This window comes from Myotis davidii, unplaced genomic scaffold (genome assembly GCF_000327345.1).
Source record: "Myotis davidii unplaced genomic scaffold, ASM32734v1 scaffold44, whole genome shotgun sequence".
NCBI classification, from domain to species: Eukaryota; Metazoa; Chordata; class Mammalia; order Chiroptera; family Vespertilionidae; genus Myotis; species Myotis davidii.
Window position 1 is genome coordinate 8,586,333 of NW_006299705.1, and position 18,548 is coordinate 8,604,880.

The 18,548-nt window shown below is 35.7% G+C and overlaps 1 protein-coding gene across 1 annotated transcript in view; it reads right to left on the reverse strand.

The window, feature by feature from the left end:
- The window catches only part of EDIL3 (EGF like repeats and discoidin domains 3), a 276,047-nt gene that overhangs the window by 160,310 nt on the left and 97,189 nt on the right, over positions 1-18,548 (reverse strand). Inside the window, exon 5 of the mRNA XM_006775580.1 lies at positions 7,465-7,578. Within this exon, the coding sequence (XP_006775643.1) occupies positions 7,465-7,578 (114 nt within the window). The remainder of the gene's footprint in view (positions 1-7,464; positions 7,579-18,548) is intronic.

The window sequence follows — 18,548 nt, forward strand, 5'->3', positions numbered from 1 at the left end:
GGATGAGGGCATGAGCGGGGGGGTGGAAGGTGATGTGGGGACAGGGACACATATGTAATATCTTAATCAATAAAAAATATATTTAAAAAATTATATTATTATCACAGGATTTCCTCAAGTTATGCCCTTATAAATCATTATAACTGACTTCTACACAAGGTATTCTCAAGTACATAGTCACTATAGACAGGCAAGTTGAGTCTATAATAAAAATTTTTAAATTGTACAAATTTATAACAAAATAAAAGGTGAGATACATTAACTTTGGCTTTTCAAATAACTCATATGTTTGTCTATTTTTATTCATGCAATTATTTGCTTATTTACAACATTTTTTCGCCTAGGCATATGCCTAGTTACTTTATATATAATATTCATTTTAATCTGCCCATCAATGTAAAACAAATGGTATTACTAATTCCATATTCAGATGAGAAATGCGAGGCTCAGAAAGAGCAACTAACTTGTTCACACATATAGTTCCCAAGAGAAAAAGTCCAGAGTGGAAACCCCAGTTCTACATGGATGCAAAGACTATGCTCTCATTCTCAGGTGCAAGTGTTCTTAAAGTGCAGGGTGTGATCACGTGTTCCTTTCACCTGCATGGGCCAGGGTCACCACGCAGCTGCAACGCCTGGGTAAGGCCAGGCTCTGCCGTTTACTGGCCATGTGGGCTACGCCAATCACTTTACTGCTCGGTGGCAGAGTTTTCTCTGTAAAACGGAGCCAGTGATAAATAAAACCTCATACAAAGAGTGTTGAGAGGATTAAATGAATTAATATTTAAAGTACTTTGGAGAGTGCTTGGCACATGATAAGTTAAAAGTCTAAATTAACATCAACATTATCATATGACAATTGGTGGCAAAATATTAAGATATAGTTGAGTGTTTATAGTTATTTGCAAATTTGTCTTTACGAATGCAATAATTGTTGAGCATAGAAAAATACACATCACATAATTTATTTTCTCAGTTTTCACTAAGCCTGCTGTTATACAAATGTACTTGGCAGTGAACACTGACATCAAAATAAAGAGCCCATGGACATTTATATAGCATATATTGTATATATTTGTACATATTAGCTCATTTGTAATGAAGGCCTAGTTACAGCTGCTCAAAAAATGAAGATAGGACAATATTTATAGTTTTCAAAACATATTCACATAAATTATTGCCTTTGTTCTTATAACTTTATAGATAGAACTCTTAAAGGAAAGGGTTGTAGAATTATTTAGGTTACTTTATTAAATTTTTTAAATCCCGGATAATTTTGACATTTGGAAACATCAGTTTATCCTGAGCTGAAGATTTTAGTTTTCATTTTTTTACTAAAACCCTCTGAAATCATACAAGTCTTACTACTTTCCAGGAAAATAATTTGGGGATGTTGCATTATGAGAGCTCCCTTGGTAACTATCTTAATTTCCACAAATAGCGGCAGCACTGGAATGAATATGAGTACCATTTCTGAAACTTAATCATGTTACATTTAAACACCCAGGAGGGAACTGTAGATATCTACTCTGGGCCACATAGTCCAATAAATGAAAACAATCCCAGTTATTTTTAGATGCGTTAACTAAAGTGCTATCAATTTCCACTGCACGTACTTTAGCTTAAACACCATGTTCTGTTAAATGCACATGGCACAGCATATCTGTTATTGTGAGAATAGGTTTCCATTCCAGTTCATCATCATTTTCCTTGCAAGCTGTTTATGAAAAGGGCTGTCTGAACACTGGAGTGTGTATCATTTACAAGCAACAAGAAAATATAAATTAAAACTTTAATTAGAAGAATTGCTGGAATACGGTAATAAATACTATGGGAACAGTAAAATGATTTTCACATATCAATCAAAAGTAACGTTACTTAAAATAAAACGTAGTCGAATGTAATCAAATCCTAAATAACAAATAAAAAATACAAACATAAAAAATAACTGAAATCTGCTCAAGTCAAAGATAGGTTATCTAGAAACCTACATTGAAATTCTTCAAATGATAATATTATTCCCTTCACCAACCTATAAACATATTTATTAAATAGTGTAAAATTATAGGTATATTTTTCCAAGAATGAAAACATTTGTTATTAACATTTGATATAATTATACTGTTATTGAAAATGTTTAATAAGTGATTTACATTATATTATTACCCCATAATTGAGCATCATGTTAATAACAGATAGGGTTAGATATAAATTATAAATTTATTCCTTATAAAGTGCTGAATAGCTATGCTAATTAAATATTTACATTACTCTAAAGAAATCACATTGATTTTTATATAATATTTATTCAAGTAGCAATCAACATAAACATCATGCATTCACATGTCTATTGATTAATTGATATGGAAGAGAAATAAATAACTGATCTAAGATCATTTATCAAAATGTCTGCATGCAGAATTGGCATATAAAGAGAAACAGGTTCCCTGCTTATCTCTCTTATTATAAATCCATCTGCATAATCCCATTGCAAAAATAGAATTATAAAAGGTCCTATCAAGTCAAAGGGAAACAATTCAACTTGCAATATTATTTGGTGAGTACCAACTAATATACCAGATTACATATTATTATACTGGCAAAAGCAGCTTTATAATAATACTTAAAAATAGAAAGTCGGGCAAAAAAAAGAACTTGATAGTGGTTGAAGGCACTGAAAAGTCAGATACCTCCCCTGTGCGTAATGAACTCGGAGTGCTAGGTTCATTCATTCATTAAGCAAATATCTGTTGAGCACTTATTATTTGCCAGTTCTATCTAGGCAGTTGTGATTAGAACAGCAAAAATCTTCCCCTCATAGAGCACGTACTCCACTGGAGAATTAGGCAACAAACAATATTTAAAAGTAAAAATATATGTTAGTGATTAATGCGAAAGAGAAAAACTACAGCAGAGAAGGGGGTGAGTGTGTGATTTGGGGTGTTGTGGTAAGGGAGTGGAGAGGTCAGGGAAAGCCTCATTGAAGAGGTGTCTGTTATGCAAGAACGGGAGGAAGTGCGGGAGTATTCATAGCAAATACTCTAGAAAAAAGGAATAGAAAAGGAAATGCTCTGGCAAGAATGTGCCAGGTGAGTGCCTGCACCTGCCAGCGGCAGGAGCAGTGCATGAGAAAGTCAGAGTCCTAGGAGACGGGTCAGAGAGGTGAGTGAGAAGATGGAAGTCCAGGCCGGTCCTCCCGGCCTTGGAACGGGACTGTAATTTTCACAGTCTGAGGTCAGGAGCCAGTAGAAGATTCTGAGCTGAGAGGTGACGCCCTCTGACTGGTTCACAGGTTCCCTCTGAGAGGAGTTAGGGACAGACTGTGGAGGGAACACAGGCAGAGGGCCTTCTGCCTAGACTTGAAGCCTAGACGTCACTTAAGTAATATTGCCTCATGTTAGCTTTTATGCTTGTAGAAAACTGTTTGTCCCCTCCTTTGCCTTACAATGTTCTACCCATTAGACAAATTCCTTATGGAGTGAGTGTGCGTGTGCATGCGTGGTGTGTGTGTGTGTGTGTGTGTGTGGAACTTGCAGGGATCCTCGTTGTTAGCTAGCACAGAGCCCTGGTTTAACAGCTCCCATTCCGCTCCCTCCTCTCTCCTTTGTCTTTTTCATATTCTGTCTAAAGTTTGCCAGCTGGCCTCTGCTCCTCTTTAGAACTTCATCCTTTTGTGTTGATCGATGTTGCCATGTGTTTCTGCCGTTCATCTTCCAGTTCCCACTTGTGTAAGGAAAGGGGGTAGAGAGACATGGTGAGAGGTAGAAGCAGAGAGATGCATGGTCAGCCCAGTGTTTTCTTCGCCTATCGAGGGCTCTCATTAAACAGACATTTAAAATCCTATTCTTCTTTCCAGTTCATAACAGTACTAAAGTCTATTTTTTTTAAAAAAAATCAGAATATTTAGAAAACCAATAATAAAGGCACAACTACAATATAAATATTAAACTACTTTTTTGTGAGAAGGTTCTATTCACATTCTTGTTTTTTTTCTGTTGTATTCAATTCCATTGAACTGAGAGAAATAATAAATTAAGGATAAGTATTATTTGCCTTTCCATGGATATTGTAAATATTTCTGGGTTTTTTTTTTTTTGGTTTACTATTTTATACAGATATTTCAGCGTTTAAGTCAATTGTATTCTTTGCAATACCTGCCATTATTTATAATTTGATACCTGCCATTATTTACAATTTGGGGGGGGGGGTGCTGAGAATGATTTCACCTTTAAATATACCAGAACTTAATTAATCCATCAGTAGAAATAAGAAAGAAGTAGGTCCAGTAAAGCAAATATGAGTGCAGGAGCCCACGGTTAGAGCCCATGGATAGACTAAAGGCAGTTTGGATTTGAACACAATGATAACAGCATTTCTGTATGGGCATGCTCTGACCCACCCAGTAGTTAGTCTCTATCTTTCCCCCTTCCCTCTTCCTCCTGAAATAGCAGCCTGAACAAATGGCTTCTGTACCATTATTGCAGGCAGAAGCCAACCCAATGGTGTCCCTATGGGACATGATACAAAGCCAAGAAAAATGTTTATCAATCTCACTAAAGAGTGGAAGCTGGCACATTGGTTATAATCTATGTCATGTCGACTCTGAAGATCCTACCCTCGGTCAGCTCAGAGCTGGCACTGCCTATAACCTGCAGGTGTTTCTATGTGCACTGTCATGAGTGAACGCCCTGAGTTTTCAGTTTGTAGAACTAAATCATCACTGTAGCAGAATGCACTTTCTTACCCGCAATTTTAACACTCTGTGGAGTCACAGAAAAAGGCAGAGCCATCTCCCAGGCAATACAAAGAGTGTAAGAATCCTAATTTATTATAATTCTTACAGGTATGCCATAAGTGTTGTCATTATTGGGGCACAGAGATGACAGAGGATGTGGGAGGATATCAGAGCATATGATGGGTTAAGGGGAGTACCTCACTATCACATTCATGTTCAAAGAGAAGTCTACATTTAAATATAAATATTATATGAATACAACACCAAGTCAAAGAAAATCAAGGAATTTCATTAAACACAATATCAAAAACTGATTGAAATACATTAGGCATAAACTGGGGGCACGTATCAAAGTCTATTTCAATACATCCTTCCAGAATCAAGCAGGTTCTTTCTTCTTTAAGGGTATTTTCAGATGTGGTGACCTCAGCAAAAGTCTCTGATGGGAGGATGGACAGGCTTTAGCTATTGGTTTCAATGTCTAGTTCACATCCAGGTCTCCTTTCATTTTCAACATGCAAGCAAGCAACTTGGTGTCTAGTTGTTCCCTGGTCAGTATGAAGGGAAAGGCGGGGAGGCTAGGCCGTATAAATAACTCCAAGTCTTAGGTCTCCTTTCCCAGGACTAGAGGTTGTCTACAACCTCAGACACTACTTCTTAAGGTCACTCAAATAGCGAGGGTTTGACCACCTGGGAGAGGAACTACTTCCTAGGTAGGATTCTCATGACATGTCACTTGAACATTTCTTCCGAAGGTCTCATCCTCTTCTTTCTCCCCTGCCAGGCCTCCTGTGGGACAGAGGTGGCCTTGCCAAGCCTGGACATTCTCTTATCCAGGCAGAGTTTTAAGATCTGTCAAAGTTCCAGTACTACCTGAAAGCCCTTCATTCTGCCACCAGATCTCTGTGTTTGCTGCATGAAAGTCAAGTAGTCGACTATCATCTATTTTTGTTCCTCATCCTATTAATAAAGTGTTCCTTTCAGACCCCTTAGGGCAGTGGTCGGCAAACTCATTAGTCAACAGAGCCAAATATCAACAGTACAACGATTGAAATTTCTTTTGAGAGCCAAGTTTTTTAAACTTAAACTATATAGGTAGGTACATTGTTACTAACTTAATTAGGGTACTCCTAAGGCTTAGAAAGAGCCACACTCAAGGGGCCAAAGAGCCGCATTTGGCTCGCGAGCCGCAGTTTGCTGACCACGGCCTTAGGGGGATGCTTTTTAGCACAACTTCCAGTGCTGTCTGGGCAGACATCTTCAAGACACATGAATAAAAGTAAAGAAGGGTGCAAGGACTGTGCCTGGGGCAGGCCAAGGACCAGTTGAAATTAAATTCACCTAATGGCTGGCTAGTTACCTGCTTAATAGGAAGGTCACTAGGATAGTTGAATATTTGTCTATGATCAACCTGTTTACTCAGACTGCGCCTTTCTTTCCATCTGTCTGTCCTTGCAGCATCTTCATCAACTCATGCTCAATGTCTCTCTCCAATAATTTTAAACTTAGAAAAATTTTTCCCAATCAAAGGTATTTCTTTAATATTCAGGTTTTTTTAAAAAAAATTAGAACTAGGGTAATGAGCATCTCCAGATCATCATTTTGATTATATACATAACCCAATGAAACTCTTAAATAATTTTCCTTTTTTATTTTATAAATTACCATTGTCAAAGGGGAGGAAGAGGAGGAAAGAGAGAAATAAAATTGTTACTATGGCTAAAAAAGCAGCAGTATATACACGAGTGTGTGGAGGGGTGTGTATAAGAGAGGAGGTGTAGTGTGCTTTTGTGTTGATCTTGTTCAACTCTGTTTGAAGAGATATCTCAATTTAGAAGAAAATATTCTGAACTTGGGATCACAAGACCTAGTTCTAGATTCTTTCTAGTGCTGCTTCTGTCACTAACTGTGAGAGCCCGGGCAAACCACATAGACTTTGTGCCGGTTTCTGCATCTGAATTCCAATCTGCATTTGCCGTCTGAATATCTATAGTATTGTGATATCTAATAGTATACACATCAAAGCAGTAGCACTATGAAGCGTGTGTATGTATGCATATATCATATATCTCCAACAATTATTGAGCTGTATCATTATTGTTCTCATTAATAAATATTTGTGCCCGATTCTGGTCTCCTCCCATGAGACTATAACTCTGTTACTATCTTTTCCTAGTATTTTGTTTGTTTGTTTGGGGGAATAAAGGGGTACTTTGTGCTTCTTTGTTAACACTTCAGGTAAATTATTCTTCTAACCTTTGATCCATAATCTCAAGACTGGCTTAGGCTTCCAAGAAGAAAAACTGTGTGTAAAATTCCTACTAATATATTGTCCAACTCCAATGAATCTTCCTTTATCTCTACCTTTTATTTGTGATAGAGGCTATCTGGCCACGGTGTGCTGAATGTATTGTCTAAACCAAAGTAATAACGGTGGTGAAAATTTAGGTCATACACACACTCAAAAGCCAAAATAGTATTCATGAGAGATACACTTCGGGTTTGAGGGTCTGTTGCCCTACTTTCAGACCACAAGGTGACCACTCTTGTGCCCATCATGCACTGAGACTTATCCTGGAATTTCATAACATTTAAACAACAAATATTAAATATGCCACTTCAATAAATTATGAATTCTGGAAGTAAACTATATTGATGTCAGCTCAGATCCTATAAGAAATGCAGGCTATGCAAATAAAACTTTGTATATACATATATATTAATACTTACTGTATTGACAATTTCTTCCCATGAATTCACCTGGGCACTCACAGGAATAGTTTGCAACAAGGTCTGTACATATTCCACCATTTTTGCAAGGCTCAGCTTCACATTCATTTATGTCTGAGGAAAACAGAATAAAACATAAGAAGTAAAGGATTGGTGAAAAAAATGATTAGTTATGTGTATTAATCATGAGTCAACAATACAAATGCTGCTTAAATTTATTAACAATCAAATTAAATCAAATTCAAGTGGAATTGAGAATCTAAATGAAAGACCAACAGAACTAAACTACTCTTCAATAAAAAATATAAATATGAATAGTGTATGGAAATAGTCAGTGTATTCTTAGAATTAAACCAAACAAATTAACTCTGAGAGAGGGATGAATTGGTATCACTTACAAGATCTAGAAACTTCCCCTGCAGCAACTGCCAATTAACACTGTCTCATTTCATCTTAATTCATTAAAATTCTAACTGACAGAGATGTTTTAGTTTCTAAATAGTTTGCCTTTGATGAATGCGATGAGAAGCAAATTAGAGTTAAAAGCTAAAGCTCATTAAATGCAAAGTATAATAAATGTAAATGATGATCACTTCCTAATCTCATTCAAGGGTTTCTAAAGTTAGGATAACTAAAGAGACTTACCCTTTGATATACCATTATTATACCTGATGTAAAATCATTGGAAATATAAAACACTTAAATTACACTAATTTCCATGCTAATTTTGGACAACAGAAATAATGAGTATGATTTTAAATGAAAAAGTAATAATGACTAATTCCGTCAAATATCAGTCACTAATATTTACCCATCATTCCTTCTAAGCACAGCACCACGCTGGGCTCCTTGGGAACCAGTGAAGTAGTCAAAGGACACACACTGCTTCCATTGCTTTCTCTTCCTGTCATCCACTCCAATGAACTCCCTCTCTGCCTTTCTTCCCACAGCTCTGTTTTTTTCCCCCAACCTTCTTACCTACCTAAATGGTGTTACTTAGAAATTGTCTATTCACTCACCTTCCACCCTTTTACCTAGTCAGACTGCAGATGCAGCTCCTGTTTTGCACTGTTCTTTGTACTTCTGCAAATGCCACACACTATCTGGTGACAACTATTGCCCAATAAATGTTTCCTGATAGTTCTAACAAAAGATTAGAAATAGTGATACAGACTATGTAAATGTGGTGTTTTTTGTTTTTTGTGTTTTTTTTTTTTATTTTAAATTTCAGATGTGTTTCGTGCCTTCTGATACACTACAGTGTATCAAAAGGTATTTGTTAAGTCCTGGGTTTTTATAGTACTTACGGCAATATATAAATTACCCCCTCAAGACCAAACTAGGGCAAAATACTAGAAAAGTCTCTATTTGCACTTGGCTTTATCTTTTTCTCCTAAATAGTATTTCCTCCTGGAAGCAAAGTTGTCCACCTCTCATTATAAGTTTACTGTACAAATGTTGGTCTAAATTTCCCTAGGCAGGTGATGACTGACTCTGAAAAAGCATCATTTTTGGTTTCTGGTTGACTGTTACAGCTTAAGAGGAAAACCAATGCATGATTGTGTTCAGAAAAATTCAAAATAATTTAAGTATTTTATATACTCAAATAATAAAATAAAACCAGAATCTGATAGTCTCGAAAAATAGCTGTGTGCTATCGTAAAATACAATAGACTTCTAGATATTTAACACTAAAATTCTCCAGAAATAAAGAAAGAAAGGAAAGAGTCATTTGTTTTCTTATTTTTTAAAAAATATATTTTATTGATTGTTTACAGAAAAGAAGGGAGAGGGATAGAGAGTTAGAAACATCAATGAGAAAGATCGATCAGCTGCCTCCTGCACGCCCTCCACTGGGGATGTGCCCACAACCAGGGTACATGCCCTTGACGCAGGCCGACGCTCTATCCACTGAGCCAAACCGGTTCCGCTGTTTTCTTATCTGATATAATAGTTAGCTCTTTTTAGTCATATCAACATTTCACTTGGTCTTTATATTAAACTAATGCAAATTATTTTCATTAAATTTTGAAAGTGCACAGGAGTCTCTGTGCTATCTATTTTTTTGCAAGCTCAGTGTAAAGTAAGATGATGTTTGGCAACTTTGGAACATGCCTGATATATCTGTGCTTGATCATATGTGCTAAAATTTGTTTTAGATGAGAATATGTTCACGGCTAAATTAAACTTTCATGTCTTAAAGAGTGCATTGACTTATTTTTAAAATTATACATGTGATTCTTTTATATACTGATATAGGAGAAATTAAGTATTGATATTTGAGGATCTCATAAAGGAAATATAACTTCATTTTGGACTTGAAAGTTTTACTTGGGATTACTAAGGGCAGGATGAAGACGGTGGTGTATTTCTGAGCTGGATGAGTCACCACTTTGAAGAGAAATGTCCACGGTGTGATGCCGTGTTCAGGTACAGGAATAGCCAGTCTGCCTGGAGCAGAGAATGGAAGAGGAGTGCTGGTGACCACATCTGAGGATGCAGACAGGGAGCAGATTATGAAGAACCTTGACTGCTAGCTGAGGGAGCTGCTTTTATCTCATGGCATTGAAGACCTGGGAACAGATGGAGGGTACTCTCTGCACCCGTGTGCTTTAGAAAGACCTAGTTAAATCATATGTGGCATGGGCTTAAGAAATGAGTAAAGGAAGGCAGGATGGAGACCTACACAAGGTTTGATGTTAATAGAATATATATATATATATACATATCATAATAATAAAAGGCTGATATGCAAATGGCCATCACGCCATGACACCGTAACGACCCAACAGCAGGAGGCTTTGTGCAAAGCAGGTGCAGGTGGGCAGGGACTTGCAGCGTCAGTGGGTGGGGACTTGTGCCGGCCTGGGATGTGAGGCTGCCTCCCAACCCAGCACTTGGCCAGGGATATGAGGCTGCCTTCCCACCCAGAGCCCCAGGGGGACATAATTAGCAATATTAAAATATTTTCTCTAATTAATTCCCTTTTAATGTGCAGAATTTTGTGCACCAGGCCACTAGTGTGTGTGTGTGTGTATAAAATTTTCCCCAAAATTCAGCTGATAGCTGAATTCTGAACATGAAATGTATTTTAATGAACACTGCCTTTATAATTATTCAAAGTGTGTGCAGTTTTGGGGGAAACCCATATATATATATATATGTATATATATATATATATATGTTTTAATATTCACTCAAGGATATGTTATTTTTCTCCCCATTATTTTTAGAGAGAGAGAAATAGAAAGAGAGAGAGAGATGTTGTCAGGGAGAAACATTGATCAGTTGCCTCCCATACACCTGAAGCAGGGATCAAACCCACAACCTAGGTATGTGCCTTGGCAGGGAACTGAACCCACAATCCGTTGGTATATGGGACAGTGCTCCAACCAACTTACCAGGGCATGAGATATATTTTAATTCTCAAGTAAGAGGCTCTAAGCATTTTCTCATTTTAAGATTGAGTTGAATCATAAGTAAAATAAAACCCAGCTTCTGGTACTTTGATATGTTAATAGAAGGAAGTTTTTACAGTGCATGACATGAGAACAATCAAGAGTTAAGACACATACATTAGGAATATGCAGGCACTCTTGCTCATAGTTTCCTTGCATCTTCTAAGACTTTACACAATACATTGTATTTACACATGTTAATATGAATCTAATCAATTTTTAAACCTTCGGCCTATTCTTCAGGACAGATCTATAATGGCCAACAAAGGAAATTATAAGTAAGAACATCTGATTCTAAAAAAGCAAACGAACACAAACTGTTACATACGTGAACATAGGCAAGATAAACTGGAACTGCATAGCTGAAGTGAAAATGCTTTCTAGTCATATTCCATTTGTGATACAAAGGGGCCTTTTATTATTTGGGTATTTTTAAATTTTTCTTTAAATTTAAAGAACTACCTTAAATCTAAATTCATAAAAACATAAATGTCATATTAAGTAAGTTATGTTCTTTAATATAGTAGCAAGATAAGTAACACATTTCTACATTTGTACATATTTGGTAACATACAGGCTCAGAGAACAGATGCAAATTACACAGAAGCAGTTATACATTAGTATAATATAGGGATTCTTTCAGTGGCAAAGGCTATTTGCACTGTGATTAACACTGCAAGCAATCTAAGTGGAAACAGATCTCAATTTGAATAAATCATGTTTAATTAAAGACTAGATATAAATGTTCACAGAACATAATGTAATGAAATGAAAACTAAACATCTTTGTAATAAATCACATATATTTCTCTTTTTCACAGATTAAGGCATTATCATTTCCAGAAAAAAGTTCACATCTAGCACAAATATACTAGACTATACTAGACTATTTTTATAACTAAGAAAAACTTGACACAGCAGTTCCCAAATAAAATAGAAATTTCCATATTTGGTCATATTTCTAGTTCATGTATTATAAAAATAGCTATCATTTTTTGAGGTCTTTGCTTCTATGATTGTCCAATGAAAATTGTTTTTTTTAAAAAATCCTAACTGAAAATTGGACTTTATCAATACACCAGCTGAGTCCAGATTTCTCTCTATCAACACATAAAACATTACTGTTCACAGTCTAGTCTGAGACATAGTAACAAGCTAAATCTGGATTTCCAGATGTAAATGCATATACACCTTTTCTTTGAGAGTGGGGGAGAGGAGCAGGGAAGGAAGAAGAAAATAAGATAAAGAAAGACCAGAAGAGATGAGAGAGTAGACAGATGGTCACAACAGAATGAATTTCGTTGAACCAAAGAGGTACTCCGGGAGGATTTCCATGCCCTTTGCTCTGTTGTAAACTTGCTACACAGATTTGTTCACTTGTATATGTATAAGTTAGACTCTGTCTTTATCATTAGGTCTCAGCCCATTTTCTTCAGATTTGTAAAGGTGTTGTTTATAGTCTACCCTCTTTGCCTTGAGTTTTTGCTAACGAGTAATTGGTCAGATAGTTTCCATTTCTTTTTTTGTGGTGAGGATATTTAAGATAGATGCTCCTAGAAACAGTCAGATACATAATACAGTATTATTAGCTATAATCACCATAATGGACTTTAGATCCCCCAAACTCGCTAATCTGACAAGTAGAATTTTGTACACTGACAAATATTTCCTCATTTCTCTACCCACCACTCTACTCTCTATTTCTCTGAGTTTGTCTTTTTAGATTCCACATATAAGTGAGACCATACTTTGTCTTTCTCTAACTTCACTTCACATAATGTCCCCAAAGTCTATCCAAGTTGTGACAAATGGCAGAATTTCCTTCTTTCTCATGGCTGAACAATATTCCTCTGTGTGTGTGTGTGTGTGTGTGTGTGTGTGTGTGTGTGTGTGTGTGTCATCTTCTTTACCCATTTATCTACTGATGGACAGTTGGTCATTCCATATCTTGTCTATTGAGTATTGCTATGCAAAACAGTATGAACAATACCCCAAAACCAAAATAAAACTACCATATGATCCAGCAATCCAAGTTCTGGCTATATAGACTCAAATAAATTGAAAAAAGGATTTCATGGATATTGGCTTTGAATATTTTGAGCAGTGACGAACATTTAGACCAGGACATCCAATCATTCTTGGGACAGAAATCCACCTAATCTTCTAGTTAATGGAGATAAAGACAACTCAATTCAAACATGAACCTATTTCCCTTTCATCCCCAAGTACACCTGGGCCCCAGGAGCATCAAGAAGGAACTCGTTCTCAGCTGAGCAACCTCGCTTTTATACATTAAAAGGACACCATGATAAAGCCTTTTTTTTCCCCTTTGCAAAGAAATAATTTCTCAACTTCCTGATTCCTTTCCCTTGGGCTGTCTTTCCTCCCTGCAATATTGTTATTGACTGTTAATTAGCCAGCAAGAGCTTTTTCAAGAGCCTGCTATATTTGATCCTTAACAACACATCTTCCCTGGGCTACCCATTAGCTATTAAATATTCTCCAGACCTCCTGTGAGTGATTGCCTTTTAAAATTTGACCTTTTAGTTTTGTTCTTATCTAAAGCCTATTGTTTTTCAATTTCTCTCTTAAGGCTGAACAAATTATGATGAATTTCTAGGAATTTTTTCATCCACTTAGATACTGAATTTAATTATGTCATATGAAGAATTATCTATGTGGTTTCCCAGTCATTTTTGGGACCAGTTCAGTATATTTTTAATATTGTGTGCTTGAACTCCCTTTGGACCTGGCATTCTGCTATATTACTAGTAATTCATTTTAAAGTAGCAAATTAAACTCTGCATTCTTTAATCAGAACATATCACACACAAACTTTTTATAATAATTTACTGATAACTTTCATTTACCAAGAATAACAGCATCAGAAACCAAACAAATCCAAGAGGTATCTATCCATCACAACTTTCTAACAGAGAATATACTCTCTTCCAATCTATCCTATAATCCTAACATGTAATATCTCAATTTCGATGCAAAAATCTTTTGAGACAAAGAATTGAGACAGAGTCCAATTCTCTAGGATGTTTCTATGTAAAATTACTCTTATAAGACCTTATTTGCCTTAACCAGATATTTGGCTAGTAGGACAAGCTAGCTTTTCCAAGGTACGTATAAAGCTAAAACCAGAGGAGATATAAGAAGGGTTGAGGAGGAGGTAATCAGATAGTGCTTTAACTCAAATATTTAAGGCCTTAACATTTTATAAGTAGAAGCTATATGAAGAACATACAATAGAAGCCAAAAAGAACTGATGTCTCTGGTGAAAATTCTCATTAAAAGGACATTACCTCAAGAGCATGCAGTATAGTAGCGGCAATAAGTATCTGTCCATTAGTAAGAAAAAACTGGGGACATTAGAGACCTGTGGAATCATTAGCTGTAAAAGTACAGTGAATCCCTTGATTGGGGCAGGTATACCAGACTACTTTTAAAGGGATGTTATTAAGGAAAACGGAGTTAAAACAAAGCTCCTTTTAAAAGTTAGAACTTTAAAACCATACCAATGACTGAGAAAAAAATGATTCACTTGAAATATGGTGTTGAAATAGAGCTCTATGGATACCCTCAACTATCAGAAAGGTAAACAAATGGGTCCTAAAACAAATTCAGTCTGAAATATCGCTGGAGGGAAAAATGACAAAACTAAAGCTTCCTTACTTCCAGGCACATCATGGGAAGGCAATAATGCTGAGAAAAATAGAAGGCAGCCGGAAAAGAGGAAGACCAAATATGAGATGTATTAACTCTATAAAAGAACCCATAAGCATGAGTTTTCAGGAGCTGAGTAGGCTGTTGAGGACAGGAAATTATGGATATCACTCATTGGTAGGGTTGCTAGGAGATGGAGCTGATTCAATGGCACATAACAACAATGCAAAGGACCCACACCAGAGCTTCTGATTCAAATGGACTTGGATGGAATGAAGGCAGTGCTATTGTTTATATAGTCCAGGTGATTCCAAGTATAACCAGGGTTGATAAACACTGAGTAGAACCTCTGTGTATAAATCCTATTTTCCATCCATCCATCCTTAGTTTATGTGCTAGGTGCTAAGAATGTAAAGATTAATATGTCATGGTCCTTTACTTTTCTCAATGCTCTTGCAGTAAATGGACAAGGAAATAATCATGTACAATGCAAAGTGAAAAAAAAAGCTCTACTAGGAGAATTAATGCACAGTTTCTCAAAGGAACTCAGTTATCAATAACTAAGTCAATCTAGCAGGCTAGAGAATATTGAGTTTTAGAGGAGGAGTCTTGCAGGCTAGGGGAAATGCTTCTAAGTTACCTGGAGTTACAAATCATTTATAAGGTTATTTTTCTGAATTAATGTACATCTCATTATTCTGCAGTTCTGAGAGTGAGACATATGTTTTCTGGTTTCCTACTTTTACTATGGTATGCTATCATTTTATATTTTTGCATAATTATTCATAATACTTTATCCAAAATTAACCACTCTATTCTTTCAACTGCATATTAAATTAGTTCATTTGAACATCTCTCTGTTTTTAGTGGCCAATATTAACAATCAATTGCTTTGAATTTTCCCTGTATTGAGTCATCAGACCCAAAACTAAGTGAGATGAGATTCACATTCACATGGGAAGAATAGCTGTGATACATGTGGTTGCCATCTCACTCACTCACTCACTCACTCACTCATTAAAATTTTGATGAGCTTATTCTATGAAGTAGGCTCCAAACTATATGATTGGATATTTAGTAAATAGGGATAGGTCCTGTTCTGAGAAATCTCACTTTCTAGAATTCTATTCAGGAAAGAGATAATTGTGATACTATATAGTGAAGTATGTTCTAAATACTACTATGCACAAGAGCACTGTGATCAGAGAAGAGGCAGTGCCTCGCCTAGAGGTGATGTGGAAGATTACTGACAGAAGGTGATAGTCCATTGGTACTTAAAGGATTAGCAGGAGTCTTGTAGAGGTGTTAAAAGTAGGAAGGGACATAAAACAGCACAGTGTTTCCAGAGAAACCTGAGCACTTTTAAATGTCTGGATACCCACAGGGATTATGTGTATAGAACTACTAGGAATGGTGATTACTAGGAAGTCTGGAACCAGATTTTTATGGCCTTACAAACCAAGTTAAGGAGTGTGAACTTTAGTCTTTGGGTGCTGGGGATGAATAGAGATTTCAAGAAGTGTGAAGGGGAGCGTAGAATTGAATAGATTTGATTTTCAGAAAGTTCATTCACATACTCTAGAATTTCATTACTGGTAACATTTTGGGAAAAACAATTCAAAACATCACAAGAAAAAATTACGTTGAGTTCATAATATTCAAATCACATAATATTATGACTATAGCCATGTATCTTCAAGCATTTAGCTTAGTTTGAAATGCATACGGATTTCCTAATATTTAGGGTTGGCATATTTAGCAAATAAAAGTGTATGATGCCTATGCAATATTTTGCTCATTATAATACAAAAATAGTTTATCTGAATTCAGATTTACTTGGAAATCCTGTACTTTATCTGGGAATCCCAATTGAATTGTCAACTAGAATCTGCTTTCTCCATATTTTCTTTCTTGCCTTTTATATAAGCACTTTAATTTTCAGCATATGGTCATGTATTTAATTTTTTATTTTCAGCAGACCCCAAAGAAAATTACCTGCAGTGAAAATCATTATTGGCAAAGGAGTGCTCCTCAGGCTTTTGCTCAAACTAAAATCCATTGCTTGCATTCTGCAAATTGGTGCATAATATTTAGAATTTACTTCTATGCAAGTTTCAACATACAAGTATGAACAAACAACACCTTGGGAAGATAACATGACAATGATTAGCGCATTTACATTCTTGAACATTATTTAATATGTGCCAAACATTGTTCTAAATGTTTTATATATAAGATTACACCCTCTGAGCTAGTTACTGTTATCATAACTGTTTTACAGATGAGGGAATTCAAAATTTACAAAACTTGCCAAGCGTCATAAAGGTGGTAAAAATGAGATTAAAACTTGGATAATTTTTCTCAAGAAGCTATTCACCAGTACACTAAACCACCACTATGGAAGATTAATATCCCAATTCACCTTCCCTTCATACTTGCCTTCAAGGTGCCACTCAATGTGCTGGGGACAATAGATAGGAGATAATATACGGTCCTTGATCTCAGAACATTTATAATGCTCTACAAATACTAGCATGCTGCTCTGGGACAGACTAGTTATAAAATCTTAGTTTGTAATACTTTTTGCCTTTATTCCACTTAGTATTTTTTCTCAAAAACTTAAGTGGTTTAGCTTAATGAGCCTCTGTTCTTTTATTCCTGAAATCTACAATGGCTTGTTATTTAGAAATAGATTTCTTTGGCTCTTACATTTTGCTATACATGCCTTGTTACTGTACATGCAGATGAAAGGGACCCATTTGTGTGTTTTTTTATAGAGGACATAAATATATTTTATATCTGTACAATTGAAATTGTTCTTTTTCAGGATTAAAAATTCACATTATTCTAAAATCTTTATATGAAAGATAGCATACATACAAAAAAGGTACACCAAACAATGGAGTAAAGTGAATTATCTTTAAAAGACAAACTTTGTAACAACAACCAAGGTCAAAGACAAAATCACTGCCAGCACTCCAACAGCCTCCACATGACCCATCCATAAACAACATCCCCTCCGGCCTCACCAAGGTAACAATCTCCTGCTCACAACTGTAATCACAGCCTCACTCTTCGTACAGTTTAGTAGTGTCATTATTTAAATACACATTGTTAAACATTATTGTTTATTCTCTGATGTTTGAACTCTATAGCAAAAAAAATAAGTAAATAAACCACAGTCATATCAATTGATGCAGAAAAAGCATTTGACAAAATCCAACACCAATTTTTGATAAAAACTCTCAGCAAGGTGGGAATAGAAGGATCAGACCTCAACATAATAAAAGCCATATATGACAAACCCATAGCTAACATCAATGGTCAAAAACTAAAACCATTTTCCTTAAGAACAGGAACAAGACAGGGATACCCACTCTTCTTCACTCCTGTTCAACATGGTACTGGGAGTGCTAGCCATAATGATCAGATAAGACGAAGAAATCAAAAGCATCCAAATTGGAAAAGAAAAAGTAAAATTGTCATTCTTCACAGAAGACATGACATTGTACATAGAAAACTCTAAGGACTCCATCAAACAACTATTAGACTTAATAAATGAATTTGGCAATGTAGCAGGATATAAAATCAACAGCCAAAAATCTATGGCTTTTTTTTATACATCAATAATGAATTCTCAGAAAGAGAAACTAAGCAAACAATTCCATTTACAATTGCAACATCAAATTTAAGATACTTCGGAATAAACTTAACCCAGGAGGCAAAAGACTTATACTCAGAAAACTATAGGACATTGAAAAAAGAGATAGAAGAAGATATAAACAAGTGAAAGAACATATCGTGTTTATGGATTCATAGCAACAACATCATTAAAATGTCCATACTACGTAAGGCAATCCACAGATTCAATGCAAAGCCTATTAAAATACTAAAGGCATATTTCACAGAGCTAGAACAAATACTCCAAAAATTTATATGTAATCAAACAAAAAGA